This window comes from Camelus bactrianus, chromosome 14 (assembly GCF_048773025.1).
Source record: "Camelus bactrianus isolate YW-2024 breed Bactrian camel chromosome 14, ASM4877302v1, whole genome shotgun sequence".
Lineage (NCBI taxonomy): Eukaryota > Metazoa > Chordata > Mammalia > Artiodactyla > Camelidae > Camelus > Camelus bactrianus.
Window position 1 is genome coordinate 303,472 of NC_133552.1, and position 20,463 is coordinate 323,934.

Sequence of the window (20,463 nt, forward strand, 5' to 3'; positions counted from 1 at the left end):
CCTGGAGCTGTGTTTGAAGATTCAAGTAGAAAGATGTAAAAACTGTGAACAAGTATTTCTGTGTGAAGCTGTGACGTGACAAGGACCAGAAAGAGCCACAGACGCACTTAAATGAGGTAGAGGGGCCTCCCCGGTCAGTCACACCTCCGTGGGCGGTCACGGAGTATAGCAGAGATTGGAGCTTTTTAGTTTATCGAGGCAGCTTTCTTTGCTGCTTAGCTTAACATGGGCAAACACTTCTCAGTGTAGCAGGGGCCCCCGACTTCCCAGAAACCATGCCTGCCTGCCTGCCCTGCAGCCCTGCCGCACAGCAGGCTGCCCCGCCTCCCCGCCCCGGACCTTCCACACTGGTGACACGTGCATGCTGGGCTCTGGTCTAGGCCTGCAGAAACAGCAGTGAGCCATATGGTCAAACTCCTGCCTTCACTGAGCTTCCATTTTAGCGGGGAGAAGCAACTTTTTAAAATAAAATACAGAGTGTGTGAAATAGTGATAAGTGCTAGGAAGAAAAATGAAGCGGGAAAGGCTGGTAGGGAGAGGGGGGCCGGGAAGGAAGTAGCATTGAATACACTGGTTGGGGAAGACATCCTTAAAAAGAAAGAATTTGGTTAAGACTTTTAAATGGTGAGGGGACACCCCATGCAGATATCAGAACAGTTCCTGGAGCTCCAGGACAGAAGCCTGGAGGGTTCTGGAGGGACACAAGCCACTGTGGCTGGAGGACAAGACCCACAGGACTTGGAGGTGGGAACTGTGAAGCTGGGCAAAGGAGTGACGTGACCCGACCTTACCCTCTGCACTGATGAGAATCACACAGAGAACACAGAACGGGGGCTGCTGGAAGTTACAGACACTCAGGAGAGACACGAGTTAGGACCAGGGTGGTGCCAAGCAGAAAAGAGGAACGATGGCCCATCGGTCCGGTGCATGTCCAGTGCCCAGTGTTTGTAGATGGGCCCACAGGTTTTAAAGCCATTGTATGACTCCTAACTGTTAATTTTTTCCAATTCCTACCATTTTGGATTTTTAAGTAAACTCATTTATTTTCCCCTGAGCATAGCTTTTCTTTCCCCTTGTACTTAGGATGAATTATCAGTATCATCTAAAGATGATGTGCAGTAAATTGCTTTCTGGTAAATAGCTAGAAGACTCTCTACCTTACAGACATGTAAATATATTCTATATAAACCATAGTAGTAGAATTGTTGCCTTATAACCTGCCAAGATACCATGGAGAAATTTTTGCAAAATGAGTCACTAGTCAAACTAGTAATACTGTGATTGTCAGAAACCTCCTTTCAGTTTTGCTGACTATGAAACTTTAATCTTCAAACAGATATTATTTTATAGTAATAATCTTCTGTATTGAACTTAAATAGGAATTACCTGAAAGTCCATGGGAGAAATTATCTATTCAGCTCTATTTTGATGGAATGTCACTTTCTTATTTTATGGCACATCATAAATATTGTACTTTTGAACATTCTGAGGAAATACTGAAGGAAGTAAGTGAACTATTTTTCTATGAAAATCCAAACTGTAGAGAAAGAAATTGTGGTTAAAATGTCATATTTTTGTCTTACGCCTCAAGTCTTCCAAATAGTTCTACACGTCTTACATGTTAAGAGTGTCTCAAGAATCTGTCAGTTCTTTATTGAGAAATGATTACACTATGTCATGCTTTATAAATGTCCTAAAAAAAAGACTTCGGTTGCACTCAGGTTCACTTAATGTTTCTGTACCTTCAAACCTAAGAAGCTCATAGTTCTCCAGTGTTGTTTGAATATAGATGTAAATTATAAAATTGTACTGCAATTCACTGCCAGAAAAGGGCTGTCTCCCAAGAGAAAGTGTTTTTTCCTTTTATTTGGCGGTAGAACGTTTCTCCCATTTGGCCTTCTTACTAGAAACTCAGAGCCAGATTTTAAGCTTAGCTTCATAAATAGCCCATTCCAGTTGCCTGGTGCTTCTGTTTTTAATATTTTTAAAAACATAATCAGCTTGTTATACATATGGTTTCACATTGTAAGCTGCCACAAATACTTTATAGAAGTGGAATGTTCATCGTAAATATTAACATCAGCATTTTACATAGCAAGATAGTTTCATTTCTAGACTGACAGTCCACTTGTTGGTTTTTGAATAATGATAACACACAGCCAGTGAGTGTTCAGTTCAGCATACAAAACTTTCTTCTCTCGAGTGGAAAACCATGATGTTAGTCTGTGCATGTGATCCTCACTGCCAGCCGTTTCCTTGGAGCAGAGGGGTATGCGTGTCTGCGTGCGTGCTCCTGTGTTTGTCAACAGGTTTCACCAAAACTGCTTAGTCTGCCTTCTGTTGTACTCTCCAGTGTGAACATTTAAAAGGGAAGGAAGGGCCTCCACCCTCTTACTGTAGACTGTGTAGAATGGACATGCGCTCAGCATGATTTTGAGGGTTCCTCTCGTTGCAATGTTAAGATTACTCAGAACTCTAAATTTTCCCGGAGTTAACCTGAAATGACTACCAGCAAGGACATGCCCACAGTTTTTGTGGGATGAAATATTAAAGTGCCTTAAAACAGTACTATATAGTTGAAGATGGTTTTGTTCATTAATAATACTATGTTATTTCAGAAACCAACAGATTACAATAAAAAGTATGAGGAAGAGAGATGGAAAGTAACGTTTGAGGTAAGTTTCAATCCAAATATTTTGAAAATTTGGACACTTCCTCAATACAAAGAATCCGATACAAGACTAGGAAGTAAACACTTTTCTTTTATAACAGCATTATTGAGATAATAAATTAAAGTGTACGATTTAGTGGTTTTTAATACAGTCACAGAGTTGTGCAGTCATCACAGCTATCTAATTCCACAACAGTTTATTGTCTCAGAAAGAAACCCCACACCACTGCTGCAGTCACTTCCCACCCCCTTCCCCAGTCTCCTGGAAACCACTAGTCCTCTGTGGGTTTGCCTGCTCTGGACTTAGCCTATAAAGGGAACCGGACAGTCCATAGCCCTTTGTTACTGGCTTCTTACATTCAACATAATGTTTTCAGGGTTGATTCATGTTGTAGTATGTGTCCTGTTTATTACTGAATAATACTCCATTACATGGATACACCACATTTTGTTTGTCCATTCGTCTGTTGATGGACACTTGGGTTGTTTATACCTTTTTGCAGTTGTAAATGAAGCTACTGTGAACATTCTTGTACAGTTTTTAACTGGATGTCTGTTTTCACTTCTCTTGAGTATGGACCTAGGACTAGAATTACTAAATCCTTGGTGAGTCTGTTTACCATTTTAAGGAACTGTGAAACTGTTTTCCAAAAGAGCTGCATCATTGTATGTTTGTACTAGGATTGTACCAGGGTTCCATTTTTTCCCATATCCTCACCAACTTTTGTTATCTGACTTTTTCCCTAGCCATCTTAGGGCAGGTGTGAAATGCATCTCATCGTGGTTTGATGTGCGTTTCCCTGGTGACTGGTAGTGGTGAGCATCTGCATGTGCTCTGTGGCCATTTGTATATTTTCTTTGGAGAAATCTCTTCAAATCCTCTGCTCAGGATTTGACACCTAAAACAAAGGCAACAAAAATGAAAATAAACAAGTGGGACTGTATCAGACTAAAAAACCTTCTGCACAGCAAAGCCAGATCAACAAAATGAAAAGGCAGCCTACTGAATGGAAGGAAATATTTGAAAATCGCATATCTCGTAAGGGGTTAATAGCCAAAATACATAAAGAACTCATACAACTGAATAGAAGAAAAATCTCATTAAAAATGGACAAAGAAACTGAATAGACATTTTTTCCAATGACAAGCAGATGGCCAACAGGTACATGAAAAGATACTCAACACCACTAATCATCAGAGAAATCAAAAAAAAAAAAAAAAACCACAGTGAGATATCACCTCACATTTCTTAGAACAGCTGTCATCAAAATGCAGGAAATAACATGTTGGAGAGGGTGCAGAAAAAAGGAACTTTTGCGCATTGTTGGTAGGAATGGAAATTGGTGCAGCCACTATGGAAAACAGTATGGAGGTTCCTCAAAAAATTAAAAATAGAAATACCATATGATCTAGCAATTCCAATTCTAGATATTTATCCAAATAAAATGAAAATACTAATTCAGAAAGTTATCTGCACCCCATGTTCATTGCACCGTTGTTTACAGTAGCTAAGACACGGAAGCATCTGAGGTGTCCGCCAGTGGGTAGATGGATGAAGAAGCTGTGGTGCCCGTGTACAGGCGTACCTTGGAGGCACCACAGCTCTGACTCCAGGCCACCACAGTGAAGTGAGGAGTGCAGTAAAGCACGTGTCCATGAAGTTTCAGTGTCCCAGTACATATGAAAGTTGTATTTACACTACGCTGTAGTCTGTTAAGTGTACAATAGCATTATGTCTAAAAAAAAACAACGTACATACCTTAATTAGAAAATAGTGTATTACTGAAAAATGCTGATCATCATCTGAGCCTTCAGTGAGTCATAGTAACACCAAAGATCACTGATCACAGGTCATCGTAACAGATACAATAACAATGAAAAATTTTGAAATATTGTGAAAATTACCAAAATGTAATGCAGAGACATGAAGTGAACAGATGTTGTTGGGAAAATGGCACCAATAGCTGTGCTTAACACAGGGTTGCCCAAAACCCTTAATTTGTAAGTAACACTCTGCGACGCACAGTAAAACAGGGTGTACCTATACCATAGAATGTTGTTCAGCCATAAAAAAGGCAATCCTGCCCTTTTTTTGACAGCGTAATAGACCCTGAAGGCATTATGCTAAGTGAAATAAATCAGAGAAAGACAGATACCGTATGATCTCACTTATATCTGGAATCCAAAAAACTGAACTTACAGAGCGCAGATTTGTGGTTACCAGAGGTGGGGTCAGGGTGCAGGAGTACAGACTTCAGTTATAAGTAAGTCCTGGGATGTGACGCACAGCATGGGGACTGGCATGTGGTTTATAGGAAAGTTGCTAAGAGAGTAGATCTTAAATGTTCTCATCAGAGGAAGAAAAAGCGTTAACTGCGTGGTGGTGTGATGGATGATGGATGTCAGCTCAACTTACTGTAATCATTTCACCGTATATACGTTTATCAAATCACCACGCTATATATTTTGGACTGATACAATGTTGTATGTCAGCTATATCTTAATAAAACTGGAAAACATAGAAAAGGAAAATTTTCTAAATGAAGAAAATGTTCTCTCCATTTTTAGCTGGGTTGTTTCTTCTGCTCAGCTTTGAGAGCACGTTACATGTTCTGTATACAAGTCCTCTGTCAGAGCTCTTGCAGACACTTTCTCCTGTTATGTGGTTGTGTTTTCACTTTCTTGGTGGTGTCCTTTGATCACCAAAGTTTTACATTTTGATGAAGTCCAGTTTATCTTTTTTTTAATCTTATTTTTTCTTTTGCCATTTGTGCTTTTTGGTGTAGAAAATGATTTAATAAGTAAAGTTTTATCATTATAAATGTAGAATTTCATTCCTATAATTACAAAAATAACATGCTTGTTTTGGAATGTTTTGTAACATATCAGTAAAATTCAGCAGTTGGTAAGTCACTCTTTGCTGAAATCTACCAAGTGGTTCAAATATATTTTGTTTTGCCGCCAGTTTGGAATTGTTAAATAGTAAGTGAATCTATGAATTTGAATGTGATTATTTTTCTTTCTATGCTAACTGCCATATTCAAGAATTCTTTAACTTATTAAAAGAAAATCACATGTATTTATAAATACATTTGCTTTTAACAACTGCTGACTGCCGTGATTTACTTTTCATTATTCCTTATGCGTTTATAGAGCTTAAGAGGGAACACACTTTTTTGATGATTTTAATTTAAATCTTCTTTTGGCATCTCATATGAATTTAGTTTTTACTATAAAACACATACTTATTCTAAAAATATAAGAAATACCAGAGAAATGTGAAAAGGGAAAAAAGTCACCCCCATTCTGCATCTCAGACACCTAATCCAGTGGCAGTTCCTGTTAACTGTTAACTCTTCTCTAGAATTTTGTGTGTGCATGTAAATATTATACCTAAATAAACATTCATGTGGGGTTTTTTGCACAAAATCTTTTTTTTTTTGGTGTCGGGGACAAAAGAATTCTAAAGATCTTTTGATTACTCATCACATTTTGGTCCTACTGTGAGCAAATCGTTTTGTGTTATTCACTGTCTCAACTGACTTTCTGCTAATTGAAAGTAAATTGGCATTATAATGAACTTTAATAATGTAGTGGATGTCTGTAATAGTCATTCTGAAATTTGAATTTATTTGTGGTGTTTTAGGAGTTGCTTTTGTCTGAAACAGAGACCCCTCTTCTACCACCGTACTCGCCTTCCTGTCTGCCTCCCCCGGAGGAGCTCTACGCTGTCCAAGTCAAGCACGTTGTCTCTCCCAGTGAAGTATGTGATTTCAGTCCTGAGTTGTTGGTGTTGGTCTTAAAGTCTAGGATTGCTTCTTCACATTTCTTTCTGATTTCAAATAACTGACGGTTGGTGACCTTTAGTTTGCCAACCGTGTAATTTCCTCTTCAGACATTTGTTTATACTTAATAAGGCAAGTGTTTCTTAATCACTTTTTGGTTTTCCCACTTTGTGTCGCTTCTTAAATCAAATATGTGTATTTTTAAGTTGGAACTGTTTCCACCTATGAAACCTTCCCTGTCCTCTTCCTGCATTGAACTTAGGCGCTCTTTGCTCTGTTTTCCGTGCTGTTTGTCACCGGCTGACACTCTGTGCCACTTTCTTGCTATGTTTGTCTGCTTCTCCCAACTAGAGTGTAAGTCCATGAAGGCAGGGATTTTTGTCTGTTTTGGTCACTGGCGTGTCCCTAGAATGCTGTCTGATAACGTAGTAGGCACTCAGTAAATACTGACTAATGAGTAAGTACACTGGGGAAAATCCACTTACACATTCTTGGCGACCAAGAGAGAAAGAAGTGGCAGATTAAGTTTTAGCCATTTTTACACAGTGAACCCTTCTTTCATAGAAAAGAGTTTGCCCCATAACTTTTATGAGGGAGCATGGTACTGGAAACTGTTGTTGGTTTTGATAATGATTTTCAGTTAGTTATTTATCACTGCAAAACAAATTGCCCCGATTTAGCAGCTTAAAGCAACACACAGGAAAGTCCGGAATCCAGGAGCTGCTTGAGTGGGTCCCTCAGGGCTGCAGTCACAGAGCTGGGGCAGGGAGGTGCTGGGGCGGGATCCAAGGAGACCCGGCTGCCTGCTTGCTCCCTAGACCAGTCCTGGGCAGAACACCACCAAGGCAGAGGCCGTCTTTGGTAATCTGGCCTCAGTGGCCGCGGACTGTCACTTCAGTCCTGTTGTTTGAGTCACAAAGAGCAACTCTGGTTTGATGTGGGAGACAACTCTCCAAGGGATCACAGGGCCATCACTGGAGGCTGTCCTGCAATAGTTTTGTCCATATCATGAATACAAAATTACAGAATTAAAAAAAAATTACAGAATTTTAAAGTTTTTTCCTTCCCTTCCCCCCACTTAGGTGTATATTTGCCTTGATTCTGTAGAAAATTGCACTCTGTGTAACCAGCATAGCGACACAGAGGACAGTGGAGTCGCCTGGGAGTCTGAGTCTGAGGGCCTGACTGAAGCCCTGCGGAGGGTCAACAAGAACGTGGAGACGTTCCCGCCTCTGACGGACTTCCGGACAGGTGCGGACTCCTGAGTGCAGGGGGTTCCTAGGGAAGCCGTCTGAGACGGCCCTTCCTGAGGCTCACTTTACATGCACGACCTCTCTCCTTGGGGCACTTTCATTTCCCAAGACTCGGGCCGCATTGTACAACTGACTGCGTGAAGAACGCTTTTCTGAGCCGCTAGCTCAAACTGTGACTTAGTATTGGGACCTAAATGGCAGTTACTTTCATTGCAGGTCACCTAAACTGATCATTCTGGAGTCAGGGCAGTAGAACTCAGGTTGTATCCTGTCCTGTCAGGATGGGTCAAATCCCGCTTTTCTTCTTTCTAATCCATCTTACCATCTTTATTAAATAGTGGGATTCTCCTATGAGGAAGGTGCATCTAGTTGCTGGTGTTGACGGTTCCTAAACACCAACAGTGGTGTCTGTATGTTTTTATCAACACGTGACAAATAGAGATATATTTATTCTTGGTATTTTACATGTATCAGAGGGTATTTTATCAAATTAAAACATTAGCCTGATTTTACTTAATGAGATTTTAATCACTCGGGAGCCATGTTTGGCTGAGAAACAGCATTTGCTGTTCCCTCTGCCTGGAATTGTCTGGAAGGTATAGCAGAGTCCCTGCCCAACTCTGCACACACTGCAGGTCTTCCCCATCCCGCCTGCACCCACCCTGCCTGCCTGCTCTTCTCCATCCCCCCTCCCCACTTTGTAAGCATGGGGGGTGGGGGGCAGAGCACTGCAGGGCTGCTACCAGCATGTGGAAGGGCACCTGGTACAGGTCGGTGCCTATAAATGTGTCGAATGAGTGAAAGAATAAACTCATTATGATTTTTTATTTTTGTTAATTCATTTATAGTCTGGAAGAAACAATTCCTTCCTTATTATATTCTTATCTTGAGGGAATTTACACAGTCTCTGCATAGCATGGTAATTCATGGACCTATACATATATTATTTGTGCATTTTTCTACAGTTATTTTATTCAAGTTTTTTTAAGCATAGATATGTAAAGTTGGTTCATAGACAAATGCATATGAAATATGTACATTTGAATGAGAAATTTATATTGAAGGAGTTGTTTTTTGGGTTAAAATAACATGACAGCCTCGTGAGTTTTTAAAAGTTCTCCTTGAGATGAAACTTCAGTCATCGTTTAAGGCTGAAGATGGTGAAAGCTGTTTCCCCTGCAGACAGCTCTGTCACAAGAGATTCTTTACTGTTCTGCTGATAACCTCGGCATACTCAAAATAATTTGAAATTAAAGGTCTTTTGCACATTAAAGTTATGTGTACTTAAATGCAGCTTGCCCACAACCACACTTTTCTTTGTGGAAATTGTGTAGAGGAGAACATGACACGTGGCGTGAGGGGTGAAAGCGGGCAGGACAGGAACCTGAGGTCTGCGCCCTCTGAAATCTAAACGTGTGTTAACACAGGGGAAGTAATACCGCACTGGTTTTCCACAGTTTTACTCAAGCCTGGCATTCATTAGCAGACACTTTACTGAGCAGTTGCTTGTACCAGGTACACACGAGAACTAGCGGGCCACAGAGGAGGGGCGTGCACACCCAGGACAGTATGAAGTCAGCTCGTATTAAAGGTGTGTGCACGTTGCCACAGGCTAACAGCGTAGCGGTGATTAGCAGTGGTCAGGGCTTTGATAAAAGTCATGGTAGAGCTGATCTTTCTGAGATAAACTCCTGTCTTTCAAAGGGCACGGGGAACATTCCAGAACAGGGAACCGCTGTGAGCTGAAGTAGAGGTAACACATGAGGATGTGTGGTCAGGTGGGTTGGGAGTAGACTGTGAAGAACCCTGTAAATTGCAGTCTAAGGACTGAATACTGCAAACAGTTAAGATCCCACTGAAGACTTAAATAAGAGCTCAATGGAGCTGAAGTTTCAGCTTGGTGGTTTTGTAGAGAATGGATTGGAGGAGGTCAAAATTATAAGTAGGAATAAGAGAAACCATCTTACTGTCCTTTGCAGAAGACAAATGAGAGACACGGGGGAGGGGGTGGAAAGTGGGAGCCGAGGCAGGAGGGCCTGAGTCGTGGGCAGTGGAGGAACCAGGGACCCTGAGAACAGGAGACATGCCTTCTCCAAAATTCCTTGCTTAGGAATTAGGAGAAACAAGGTTTATAAACTATAAACAGCAAAGAGACCACAAGCCAGCATGGCTGACTGTTGAGTGTTTAATTCTGAATAATGGTTATATGGTGATTATATTTTCTTTGTACTTTACTGTATTTTAAAAAAAAATTTTTTAAAAAGGCAATGTAATTTTTCTCCTTTTTGTCTTTTCAGAAATGCCTTGCCTTGCAGAATATGATGATGGCTTATGGTACAGAGCAAAGATTGTTTCCATTAAGGAGTTTAATCCTCTAGCTGTCCTGGTACAATTTGTTGATTATGGATCAACTGAAAAGCTGACAATAAACAGGTTAAAAAACAACAACAAAAAAAGTAAACCTAGTTGAATTAGGATTCTTAGTATTTTTTTAAAAATAATTACTGAAAAGATTTTGCTTCTTTTATAAGAAAAAGATCTACTTTAAAGTTGCATATATACTGGGATTTTTTTTTAATCTATAAGTTGTTTTTTTATTGTGGTAATATATACATAATGTAAAATTTACCATGTTGGCCATTTAAGTGCAGTCAGTTGCCATTAAGTATATTCAGAGTTTTGTGCAGCCATTGCTGCTGTCCATTTTCAGGACTTGTTCATAATCCCAAATAGAAACTCTGTGCCCATAAACAGTAATGCTCCATTTTCTGTCCCCCAGCTCCTGGTAACCTCTGTTCTGCTCTCTGTGAATCTGTTGCTTTTAGGTTCTTCATAGGAGTCTAATTACACGATATTTGTCCTTTTCTGTCTGGCTTATTTTACTTTGAATAATGTTGAGTTCATCCAGTTGTAACATGTATAGAATTTCATTACTTTCATGACCAATAGGCCACTGTATGTGTCCTCCACTTCTGTTTCCTCATCTGGTGGCCACTTGGGCTGTGCATAGTGCTGCTGTGACCACTGATGTGTGAGTCCCTGCTTTCCACGGTTTGGGGCGTATACCTGGAAGTGGAATTGCTGGATCATACATGGTAGTTCTGGGTTCAATTTTTTGAGGAACTGCCAAACTTTTCCGTAACAGCTGTGCTGTTTACGCTCCCACCAGCAACAAACGGAGTTTGTTTCCTCCACTTCTTGCCAACACTTATTTTCTGGGTTTTGTTGTTATTGTCTATAGTATTTTTTTAAATTGTGGTAAAATACATGAATCATAAAATCTACAGTCTTGCCCACTTTTGAATGTATAGTTTAGTGTTAACTGTACTCACATTGTTAGTGCAGCCAGTCTCCAGAACTCTTTTCATTTTGCAAAACTGAAACTCTTTCCTCATTAAACGATTCCCTTCCCCCTCCATCCAGCCCAGCAGCCACCACAGGTGCCTCATACGAGCACGTCCTTTTGTACCTGGCTTATTTAGCGTGACAAGGTTCATCCACGTTAGAGCATGTGTTAGAATTTCCTTCCTTTTTAAAGCTGAATAATTCTCCATCATACATACATGCTGTATTTTACTTACCCACACACCCATCGGTAGGTACTTGGCTCTTGTGAATAATGCTTTGAACACAGAGGTGCAAATACCTCTTCAAGACCCTTTCAGTGTACTCAGAAGTGCTGGATCGCGTGCTCCCTCTAGTTGTAGTGTTTGGAGGAACCAGCGAACTGTTTCCCACAGCACTTGACATTCCCACCACGTGTCTAGGGTTAGTGTCTCTGCATATCCTCACCACACCTGTTATTTTGGTTCTTAATAGTGGCCATCCTGATGGCTGTGAAGTGGTGCCACGCTGTGGTCTTGAGTTGCATTTCCCTGATCAGTGGTGTTGACCCTCCTTTCAAGTGCTTATATATCTCTTCTTTGGATGTCTTTTTTTATTGTAAATTTTCTCTCTTTCTAGGTTACCTTTTAACTCTTTTGTGTCCTTTGCAGTTTTTGATTTTGATGTAATCAAGTTTTTTCTTTTGTTGCCTGTTTTTGGTGTCATATCCAAGAAATTGGTATCAAATCCAACATCATAAACTTTTCCCCTAATTGTGACATTCTTTAAATTTTTTAATGTAAGAATTTCTTTTGTGACAGACTGCGTCAAATTCCTCTTCACCTGCTGCAGTATCCAGCCCGAGCCATAAAGGTCCTCTTGGCAGGGTTCAGACCTCCCCTAAGAGATGAAGGAAAGACAAGGATTCCATACTGTCCCAGGTGGAGCATGGAAGCCCTGTGGGCCATGATAGACTGCCTTCAAGGAAAACAGCTGTACGCTTCTTCCGTGGTAAATACCTGTCGCAATCAGCCAAAACACCCTCAAAGCTATTTCAAGGATCCCTATTAAATTTCCAAAGTGCTTTTTATCTATGCAAAAATGCTTTAAAGCTTATAATGTTGTAAATACTGTAGGATTTATTTTTTAAGTCTTGTTCAAATGATGTCTTGGTTTATATTTAACAAACTTTTTATTAGCCCTGCAATGATTTAAGGTATCAGTGATGGCAGTGACCAGGATAAATGATCAAATGAGTATCCTGTAATCAAAGAATGTGCAAGTCCGTGAGGGAAGTTTGTAAACCACTAAGATAAGGAAGAATGAAGTGAGTGCCGTACAGAAGCTACAGGTGTCTTTGGGGCTGCGGTGCAGGAAACAGGAATGATGATTTCCGTCTGGAGAGGCCAGGATGTGGTGTTGGGCTGCATTGTAGGCACTTCGGTGCTTCCTGAGTCAGTAGCACAGGAAGTGATGTTTGAGCCGCATCCTAAAAGATGAGCAGGAGAGACCAGAATGGGGATTCTGTCAAAATCATAGAGGTTTGAACTGTACTCATCTCATAATTGTACTCATTTTGAATTGTTTAATGCAGTAGAAACTGTATCAAAAGGCTCAAATAAGAAAATCCAGGTCATGTTTAGTATATTCTTTCTAACTTAGAGGCCCAGTCATGTCTGGCCTGCACCGTTTGATTCAGTGCACGGCTATTTTAAAATTGGAGAATTCTACACACACCCACCCCCGAAAGTCTGTACTTTTGACTTCTAATTACGTGTTGGAAAATCTAGAATGCCTAGGTCTGCCTCCTGAAGTCGGCTGACGTCCCCTCAGATCTTCATTCAAGCTCTCAGTCCGCCTGTCCTCACCACTGCTGTTTCAACCCTGCCCCCCTGATTTGGGACCCGGGGTTTAGGGATTTCCAGTACATTCCTGGTACATTAAGGATGAGCCCTTAACGAAGCAGTGCTGTTACTAGAAAGTGCTTTATGAAAACCAGCGCACGTGCCATGCTCCTGCGTGTGCAGTGGTGCTCTCAAGAAGCCAGTGGAAATGCCAGCAGGGCAGGAAGTGTTACTACATGTGTGTCCACCTCTGTGAGCAACACTCGAAATGTGGTCAGTTTATGCATAAAGCTGTGACGCTTCCTGTGTAGAACGTAAATGAATTTTAACAGGGGTGGGATGGCAGTGTTAAGGCTGACCTAGAAAAACTCTGGGGAGGAGCTGCATTTTAAATGAAGCAGATGGAAAGAATGGTTTAGCAGGAAACCATCACAAACACCTTTTCAGAGTACCGAGTATAGACCGTAAACCTTTCCCTCTTGTCGGCTGTAGGACAGAACAGGCCACGAAGACATTACGGTGTTTCCTTGACAACCGCCTTTTAATTTCAGGCTCAGGCACCAGAACAGACAGTGACGTTATATGAGGATGAACAGTATCCGGTCCACATGTCACTAGTGGAGATGGGGCTCGCAGACCGAGATGAGTGACGTAAGTGCCATGACCTCCTGCTCTCCCTGCAGCCGGCATCGGGCTCACAGCTGCAGAGTCACACTCAGCTGCCCAGAAAGGCCAGAGGTGTCCAGGCAGCGACAACAGAGCTCAGCAAGAATCCCTCTGAGGTTTCTCCTTCAGGGGCCCTTCTTACCTGTGGCGCCCCAGCAGCCTCCGAGGGTCCACGGCTGTAAGAGCGCTGCACTGGCTGTGCTGCCTGTTCTAGTCCCGGGCGCTTAGGCATGAGGAGAGGAGCAGACTGTGGGCACTTCCGTCACTCACTTTAAGGGCATGGCTGTGGGGGCACGTACACACTGGTGCACAGTCGTGTCCTGTCAACAGCGTTATTAAAGTACTTGGGTAAACAGCTCCTCTTTGTTTATCCATTCACATAAATGTAACATGATTCAGTAACTAGATTTGAACATTAAGCAAAGATGTGAAATAACACATTTTGTTTTTCAGGCACACAGTGCAGAGCGTCCACAGCAGCCCAGAAGAAAGTTTTCTGTTTTCTGTAGACCATTTCAGGTCTGTTTTGCTTTGTTCTGCAATAGTGCTGGCTCTTTTTTTTTTTTCCTAACATATTGAACTGTTAGGAACTGTTTGAAAAAAGTTAATAAATACTTGCTTTCAAATACTTATTTTACTATAGTTTTTAAATGGAAGATTTTAGGCACATTAAACATTTAATCTGTTCTATAACTAATGTATATTCGGCTTAAGAAATAAGATGGGGTCAGCGCTTGCAGCCCCTGCACCGCCCTCCCCCAGTCATTCTCTTCCTGCCGCAGATGTGAGCGCTGTGGCTCTGGTGTTTGTCATTCTCCCGTGGGTCTTTGTAACTTCACATGCATACATAAGGCACTCGCATACAGGACACAGCACTGCTCTGTGCATGTTCAAGTGTGTGCAGTATCACGATCAGTTTCCCTTCATTTCTGCTGTTTACCCACATTGGTGTGCACAGCTGTTTTATTCACTTTCATTCTTATATCCATTTGTGCACATAACTTATTCTGTTATTAGATATTTAGGTTGTTACCAGTTACTTCTCAACTACAAATATACTACTGTAGGACCCCTCACGTACCTGTGAGGGGTGTTCTGGTAAATGTACTTACTAGTGGAATGTACTAAGTCATGAGGTAATAGCTTTCCAAAAAGTGGTTTTACCAACTAACCCCACGTCAGTAGTCCAAGTTCCTTGCCAACACGTGGCGTGGCCAGGCCATTATTTGCCGGCTTGTGACACCAGTACAGGTGTCTCACTGCTGTAACATGCACTCACTGGTTTAGTCACTTGTTTATCACTTACTCACAGCCTTTGTCCATTTTTCTACCGAGTTCTTTGTAATTATCTATCTTGACTAGGAGGTGTTCTTTCTGTGGTCTGGCTATTAACCCTTTCTCAGATTTACATACCTTTTCAGAGTCTGTGGCTTAAAAGTTCTCTTTTCTGTTATCTTTGGACAAACAAGCTTTTCACTCATCAACCACTTAAGGTTTGTGCTGTGTCTTATTTAAAAATCTTTCTCTATCCTGAGGTTAATATATAATTCCTTATTTTTCTTTGAAAAGTTTAAAACTTTCTTAGTTTTTAAATCACATGAAATTAATTAATGCAAGTACTTTTTAAACTGACTTATTGCCAACACGACTGTCAAATTGCACTAAGTGACTAGACCAAACTTGATCATGTAAATTTACTTGTAGGTGACCTACCCCTCCTTCTAGGACGTCCTGCTTCTGTCAGTCCAACCTTAGGGCTGTAACGTGAAGGCACCTGTGGGCTGTCAGTTAACACTGCTGGTTGCTTTTCACGCCCCTGCCAGTTAGATCACCACCCGTTACACCCACTGTCCCCTCACTGAGATCTGTACTAGCAGAAAGAGCTCCTCCATCTGTTTTACTGTTTGACTTATTTATTCACTCATTGTTTTAACTTCCCATTCTATAACCTCTGTGGCAGATAAAATGCTTTAATTTTGGTACTAATTGAACGTAGTAGTATTTTGACTGGAGAAGTTGTTAGTCCTTCAGTCAGCTTTCTGAGCAAGACCTTGACATGGTGATATGCTGGTGGGAAGTCTATGTGATGCTGTATTTCTTGTACCTCTAGGTTTTTATAACCATCTCCAACCAGTGAAAGCACCCACTTCCTATTTTTAAAGTCTAGACAGGTTATAACCATAGGAAGATAAAGTAAGGAATTAAAAATGAAAGCTGTCCCTGTGCATTTCAGAGATTATAAAAAGCATCAAGTTTTATTTTACAATCCAAACAGTTGTTTCCATTTATGTATGTACACACACACAGCATATATAAATTAAAGCACAGGCTCCACAAGAAATGCACATCTTTTAACAAGAAAATCAAGTTAGTGTTATGTCATGATTAGTTACACACAAGATCATTACAATTTTGTGTCCATTAGAACATTACCATCCTTGTCTTTAACTCTGACTCGACCAGACGTGTATTTTGTTTCCTGGTGACCATTTGTATACACAGTCTTAACAGTGCCGTCTGGATATTCCCGTCTCTTGAACTGAGCCGTATGTAGCTCTCTTTGGCCATTATTAAACTCTATGATCTTGCTGCCATCTCTGTAAATGTAAAGTAGAATTTACTGCCTTTAAAAATATGACATACACAACAGGAAACCCTGGCGGCTAGTCCCTCCAGAGCGTCCCTTGGTCCTTTTCCCTGCACAACAGCTCTGCAGATTCTCTCCTGTTTCTGCAGCAGGCGGACGGTTCCAAAGATAGATAAGAACAGCACTTAACACGTGCCCCCAAAAGTTTAATAAATTTGTTTTCACCACAAAATGCTTAAATTTCTTCAACTCTGCACACGCTTTGCCTTTAAAAGGGGGGAGGGGACATTGTATTAAAATAAGGCTTTCAGTTTGACTTTACTCTTCCCACTAAGTTACAAGCCATCTGAGCGCCTGCTCTCCGTCAGGCTAAGGAGCGGTGCTCCTCGGAAGGCCCGGGCTGACTCGGCCTGCTCCGAGGTAGTGGACACAGAGGCAGAACATGAAGAGTTAACACCAAGGTGACTGTTTGATGCCTGTGGGGGACGTTCACTGAGCCCCTAGATACAGGTGCTATGTGCCGCCAGGAGCAAAAGCCAGGGGTAAAGACTGGGAATCAACTTCTCCACACAGTGGGTTTTTTCCTATTTTGGTTACTTCTCAAATTTTACATAAACATAATGGCTTTGTGCCACCTGCAAGTGTTGGAGGGCCAAGCCATATGTTCACGGGGTGTCAGCATCCCCTGAGAACTCAGGAGAAACACTAGTCATCTGGGTGGGGCCCAGCTACCTGCGTCAGCAGCCCCTCCAGGGGCTTCCGACGCACCCTGAAGTTTGAGAACCACTGCTTGAGTGAAAAACCCCAGAATAATCCTGAGTGAACTGCATACTTGAAAGTTGCTAAGAGAATAAATCTTAGAAGTTCTCATCACAAGAAAAAAAGTGTGTCTCTAACTGTGTGGTGATCATTTTGCAATATATACAAATACTGAATCTTTGTTCACTGGAAACCAATGTTATTGTTGATTATACCTCAACTGAAAAATACTTCTGAATGAACTAATGTGTGGCCATGAGTTAATACCTGAAGATGCACAGAGGGATACAGGAAACTTTTCATATTATTTTGTTTTTATTACAGAAAATTTCAATCAAAAGAGTAAGAATTTTTTTAAAAGTTTTTGAAGTCACTCAAAGTATGGTGTCCACATAAGATTTTCCTCAAATTTTATTTTAGTTGAGCACCAGGTAAAGCGTCACACTATGGAAAGGGAAACACTATCAGGGCCGTAGGAAGTTCCTACATTATTTGAAGTAGTGTTTTAACCCTTTTTTCCCCAAGGTTTATATCACAGAATTCAAGTTCATGGGCACTTAATACACTCCAGGAGAGGCGGGTGAAAACTGAAAAAATGAATTTGACAAATCTTCACCAGGATTTTAATTAAAATAGTGCCTATAAGATGTTCTTTTTGTGGATTGAGAAAGTCGCTTCTGCCACTGTTTGGTTATTCTTAGAAACTGACAGGGCAGCTTTCCTTTTTTGTGTCTGTTTACAAATCTCACCAAAGTTATTTCTGGACAAATACTGCCCATTCTCTTTCCATGAAGCACTGTCTGGACTCCCTTTAGGTCTCTCGGCTCAAGACTTACTGGACATTAGAGTCCACCTCTAACTAGTCCTAACCTCCAGGAGACTGAAAACCCGTCTCACCTGCTCTCAAATTTGAACTCACTGAAATTTTAAATGACTTAATGTTTTAAGATGTTAAAATTTTGGCTGGTTATAAAAGCTGAAAACTGGAAAATCCAAAACAAACTCAGCAAGTATCATACCGTTGCACTCTGACAACTGTACCATCTGGGAAAATGCTTTCTTCTTGTCCATCAGCAAACAAGGTTTTCACAGTCTGGTCAGGAAACGTAATTTCTTTTCTTCCATCTGGGAAATGTTTTTCTGTATAAAAAGGGGTTACTATAACTTTTATTTTTAAAAGAAGATAAGAATTTAATAATGAGAAGGCAGAGCAAGTCTTTACCTATCTGCCCACTGGAGAAATGCAAGACTTCCAGGCCTTCTGGGTAAGTGGTGTGCGTGGTCCGGGCAGCTGCATAGAAGTAGACCTGCAAAGACACACAGCAGCGCTGCCACTTCTCCAGAGCCACCGCGGGCCACGGAGAAGCCACGCTGTGGACACCTACCACTCTCTCATCTGGCGTGACCTGCTTGACATCACCATTGAAGAAAGTGACGGTGACAGTCTTGCCGTCCGCACTCACTTCTTTTCGAGTTCCATTTGGAAACAATATAACATGGCACCCATTCTTATAAACCTTTTCTATCTACACAAAAGAAAACCAAGATCATCAAATGTAAGATTTCCTCCTGGGACCACATGACAGAAATATCCATATTCTCTTAATTGCCTGCCTTCAAATTTTTCATAATAAAAATTGAAACATTTCTCAAGAGAAAAGTTAATAAACTCCGTAACAGCCAACTTCACCTGTCAACACATCACCACTCTTACGTCACCCGTCCCCCAAGACAGACTTTCTGTGGGTTTTTTTTAAAGCAAGCTGCAGACATCACTTCCCCTGTAAACACATCAACAGGTGTCTCTGATGGAAGGATTTTTAACAGAACCAAACCGTCATCACTCCTAACAAACCAATTCCCTCATCACATCATAACCATCTGTACTGTTTTCCACAGACACAAAAAAGGCCTGACAGTTGACTTCAATCAACAAAGTCCACACACAGCACGTGGCTGATGTCTCTCTCTTATCTCAGTTTTTAACAGTCCCCTCCTTTCCCCCTTTTTAATGCCAACTGTTGAAGAAACTAGGTCACTGAACCTGTAAAATTTCCCACATTCTGGATTTGGCTAGTTGCTTTCCCACGATGGGGTCATTTAACATGTTCTCATATCCCCTGTTTTTCCTTAAAAAAAAAAAAGCAAAAACAAAACCCAGCAGCTGACTCTTGAGGCCTGACTAACCCCAGCTGTGCCCTCCTGACAAGGCGGCTCCGACGGCCGCAGGCTCAGAAGCACAGCAAGCACACGGCCGCCTCGCGACCTCACAGGGACTGGGTCGCATCGTCAGACCCGACAGCCTTCACCTAAGGGCTCAGGGTCACTGGCGGCTGCTGGCCGGCCTTTTATTTCATCAGAGGCTGCAACCTGCTGATTCTCGATTTCCTCGTCCCTTTTCCGTTCATCAGCTGGAATTCTTCTGGAAAAGAAAACCTTTCCTCATCAACAGTCTGTTACCCTTTGTACAGGAAAAGTCTAACCACCTCCTCCTGACTGCTGGCCTTTGTCCATCTCTCATTCAAGACCAGCAGTGGACTTCGGCCTCGTAATTGCTCCTCAAGTCAATCAGAGCACTTGGAAAGGCACGTGTTCTACAAGCTGTGGGAAACCCCACCACCTCTCTAGCAAAAGACCCTCATCGTTCATTCTCACCACAGCACCAGCCAGGCCGTTTTCCCACTCAAAACCTTTCCTGAGCACAGGAATAAAGCCGTCAGGCTGGGGCACAGAGCAAGGCACCTGATCCAGGAAAACCTTAAGGAGGCTGCAGAAAGGTAAGGCCGAGAACCGAGGCTCTGGGAAGTACCAAGGGGGCAAAAAGTACCAAGGTTTACAGAAGGGTCTTTAGCTGTGTTTGGAGTAAGAAGCAGCAGCTTAAACAGGACTGTATTCCTTCTCTAGCTGCATCTCCAAACTCAGACATGGCAACTAAATGATGCTGTATGTTGAACATTTTCAGAGGAGCCCAGAGAGTCGAGCTGAGGTCATGCACCCAGGCCCCCTGCTCCTAAGCCCCCTCAACAGCCCTAAAGGTCAATTATTTTACAATGTAAGTGTTTCAAGTCCATTTTAACCCATGTTTATTTCTTACAGTATTCACTGGTTTAAAAAAAAAAAACGCTTAACCTTTCCATCAGGATGGCTGATTGCTCCCTGAATTTCTTCCTTCTCCTCTTTCTCATCCTCTTTACAGTCAGGATCTGGAAAGCTCACTGGCTCAGCGGGTTCCCTGGGGGAGGCCGTCTGTAAGGACAAGAGGCGCTAGGTCTGTCCGACAGGACATGTAATACATTTCAAGCAGCTAAAACTTCACTTTCATCCAAAAGCCAGATTCCACCATTACAGGGTTCTACAACTAGTGCTTGGTGTCACACAGAAAACTCCGTTCAGTAAAAAGCTTCCTGTATAGATGATTTAGAAACGTAAGCCAGTTAACCAGTCAACTTTAAGCCTGAGTAATTTGTTGAATATATAAAAATATAAAAAGGTTTACTTGTTCTTGATCCGAACTGCCTAAATCATGCGGAGGCACAGACTTCGACCTTCGAGATGGACTGCCTGTGAGAATGTA

At 41.7% G+C, this 20,463-nt stretch overlaps 2 protein-coding genes across 15 annotated transcripts in view; one reads left to right on the forward strand and one right to left on the reverse strand.

The window, feature by feature from the left end:
• RNF17 (ring finger protein 17) overlaps positions 1 to 14,172 on the forward strand; it is a 91,761-nt gene extending 77,589 nt beyond the window's left edge. For 5 of the 8 annotated variants that reach the window (XM_074377838.1, XM_074377840.1, XM_074377839.1 and 2 more), the window contains 8 exons: positions 1,380 to 1,505; positions 2,619 to 2,675; positions 6,318 to 6,434; positions 7,539 to 7,707; positions 10,007 to 10,142; positions 11,855 to 12,044; positions 13,429 to 13,528; positions 13,997 to 14,172. In XM_074377838.1, the coding sequence (XP_074233939.1) occupies positions 1,380 to 1,505; positions 2,619 to 2,675; positions 6,318 to 6,434; positions 7,539 to 7,707; positions 10,007 to 10,142; positions 11,855 to 12,044; positions 13,429 to 13,527 (894 nt within the window). In that variant the 3' untranslated portion in view covers position 13,528; positions 13,997 to 14,172. Of the gene's footprint in view, positions 1 to 1,379; positions 1,506 to 2,618; positions 2,676 to 6,317; positions 6,435 to 7,538; positions 7,708 to 10,006; positions 10,143 to 11,854; positions 12,045 to 13,428; positions 13,529 to 13,996 lie in introns of those variants that run through there. The other 3 variants (XR_012511574.1, XR_012511575.1, XR_012511576.1) reach the window with 3 other exon arrangements.
• Positions 12,189 to 20,463, reverse strand: part of CPAP (centrosome assembly and centriole elongation protein) — a 37,079-nt gene continuing 28,804 nt past the window's right edge. For 3 of the 7 annotated variants that reach the window (XM_074377842.1, XM_074377844.1, XM_045514203.2), the window contains 7 exons: positions 20,386 to 20,450; positions 20,019 to 20,135; positions 18,275 to 18,415; positions 18,112 to 18,196; positions 17,909 to 18,029; positions 15,977 to 16,140; positions 12,189 to 12,522 (listed from right to left, as the gene is read on the reverse strand). In XM_074377842.1, the coding sequence (XP_074233943.1) occupies positions 12,341 to 12,522; positions 15,977 to 16,140; positions 17,909 to 18,029; positions 18,112 to 18,196; positions 18,275 to 18,415; positions 20,019 to 20,135; positions 20,386 to 20,450 (875 nt within the window). In that variant the 3' untranslated portion in view covers positions 12,189 to 12,340. Of the gene's footprint in view, positions 12,523 to 13,676; positions 13,864 to 15,766; positions 16,141 to 17,908; positions 18,030 to 18,111; positions 18,197 to 18,274; positions 18,416 to 20,018; positions 20,136 to 20,385; positions 20,451 to 20,463 lie in introns of those variants that run through there. The other 4 variants (XR_006723654.2, XM_074377845.1, XM_074377843.1 and 1 more) reach the window with 4 other exon arrangements.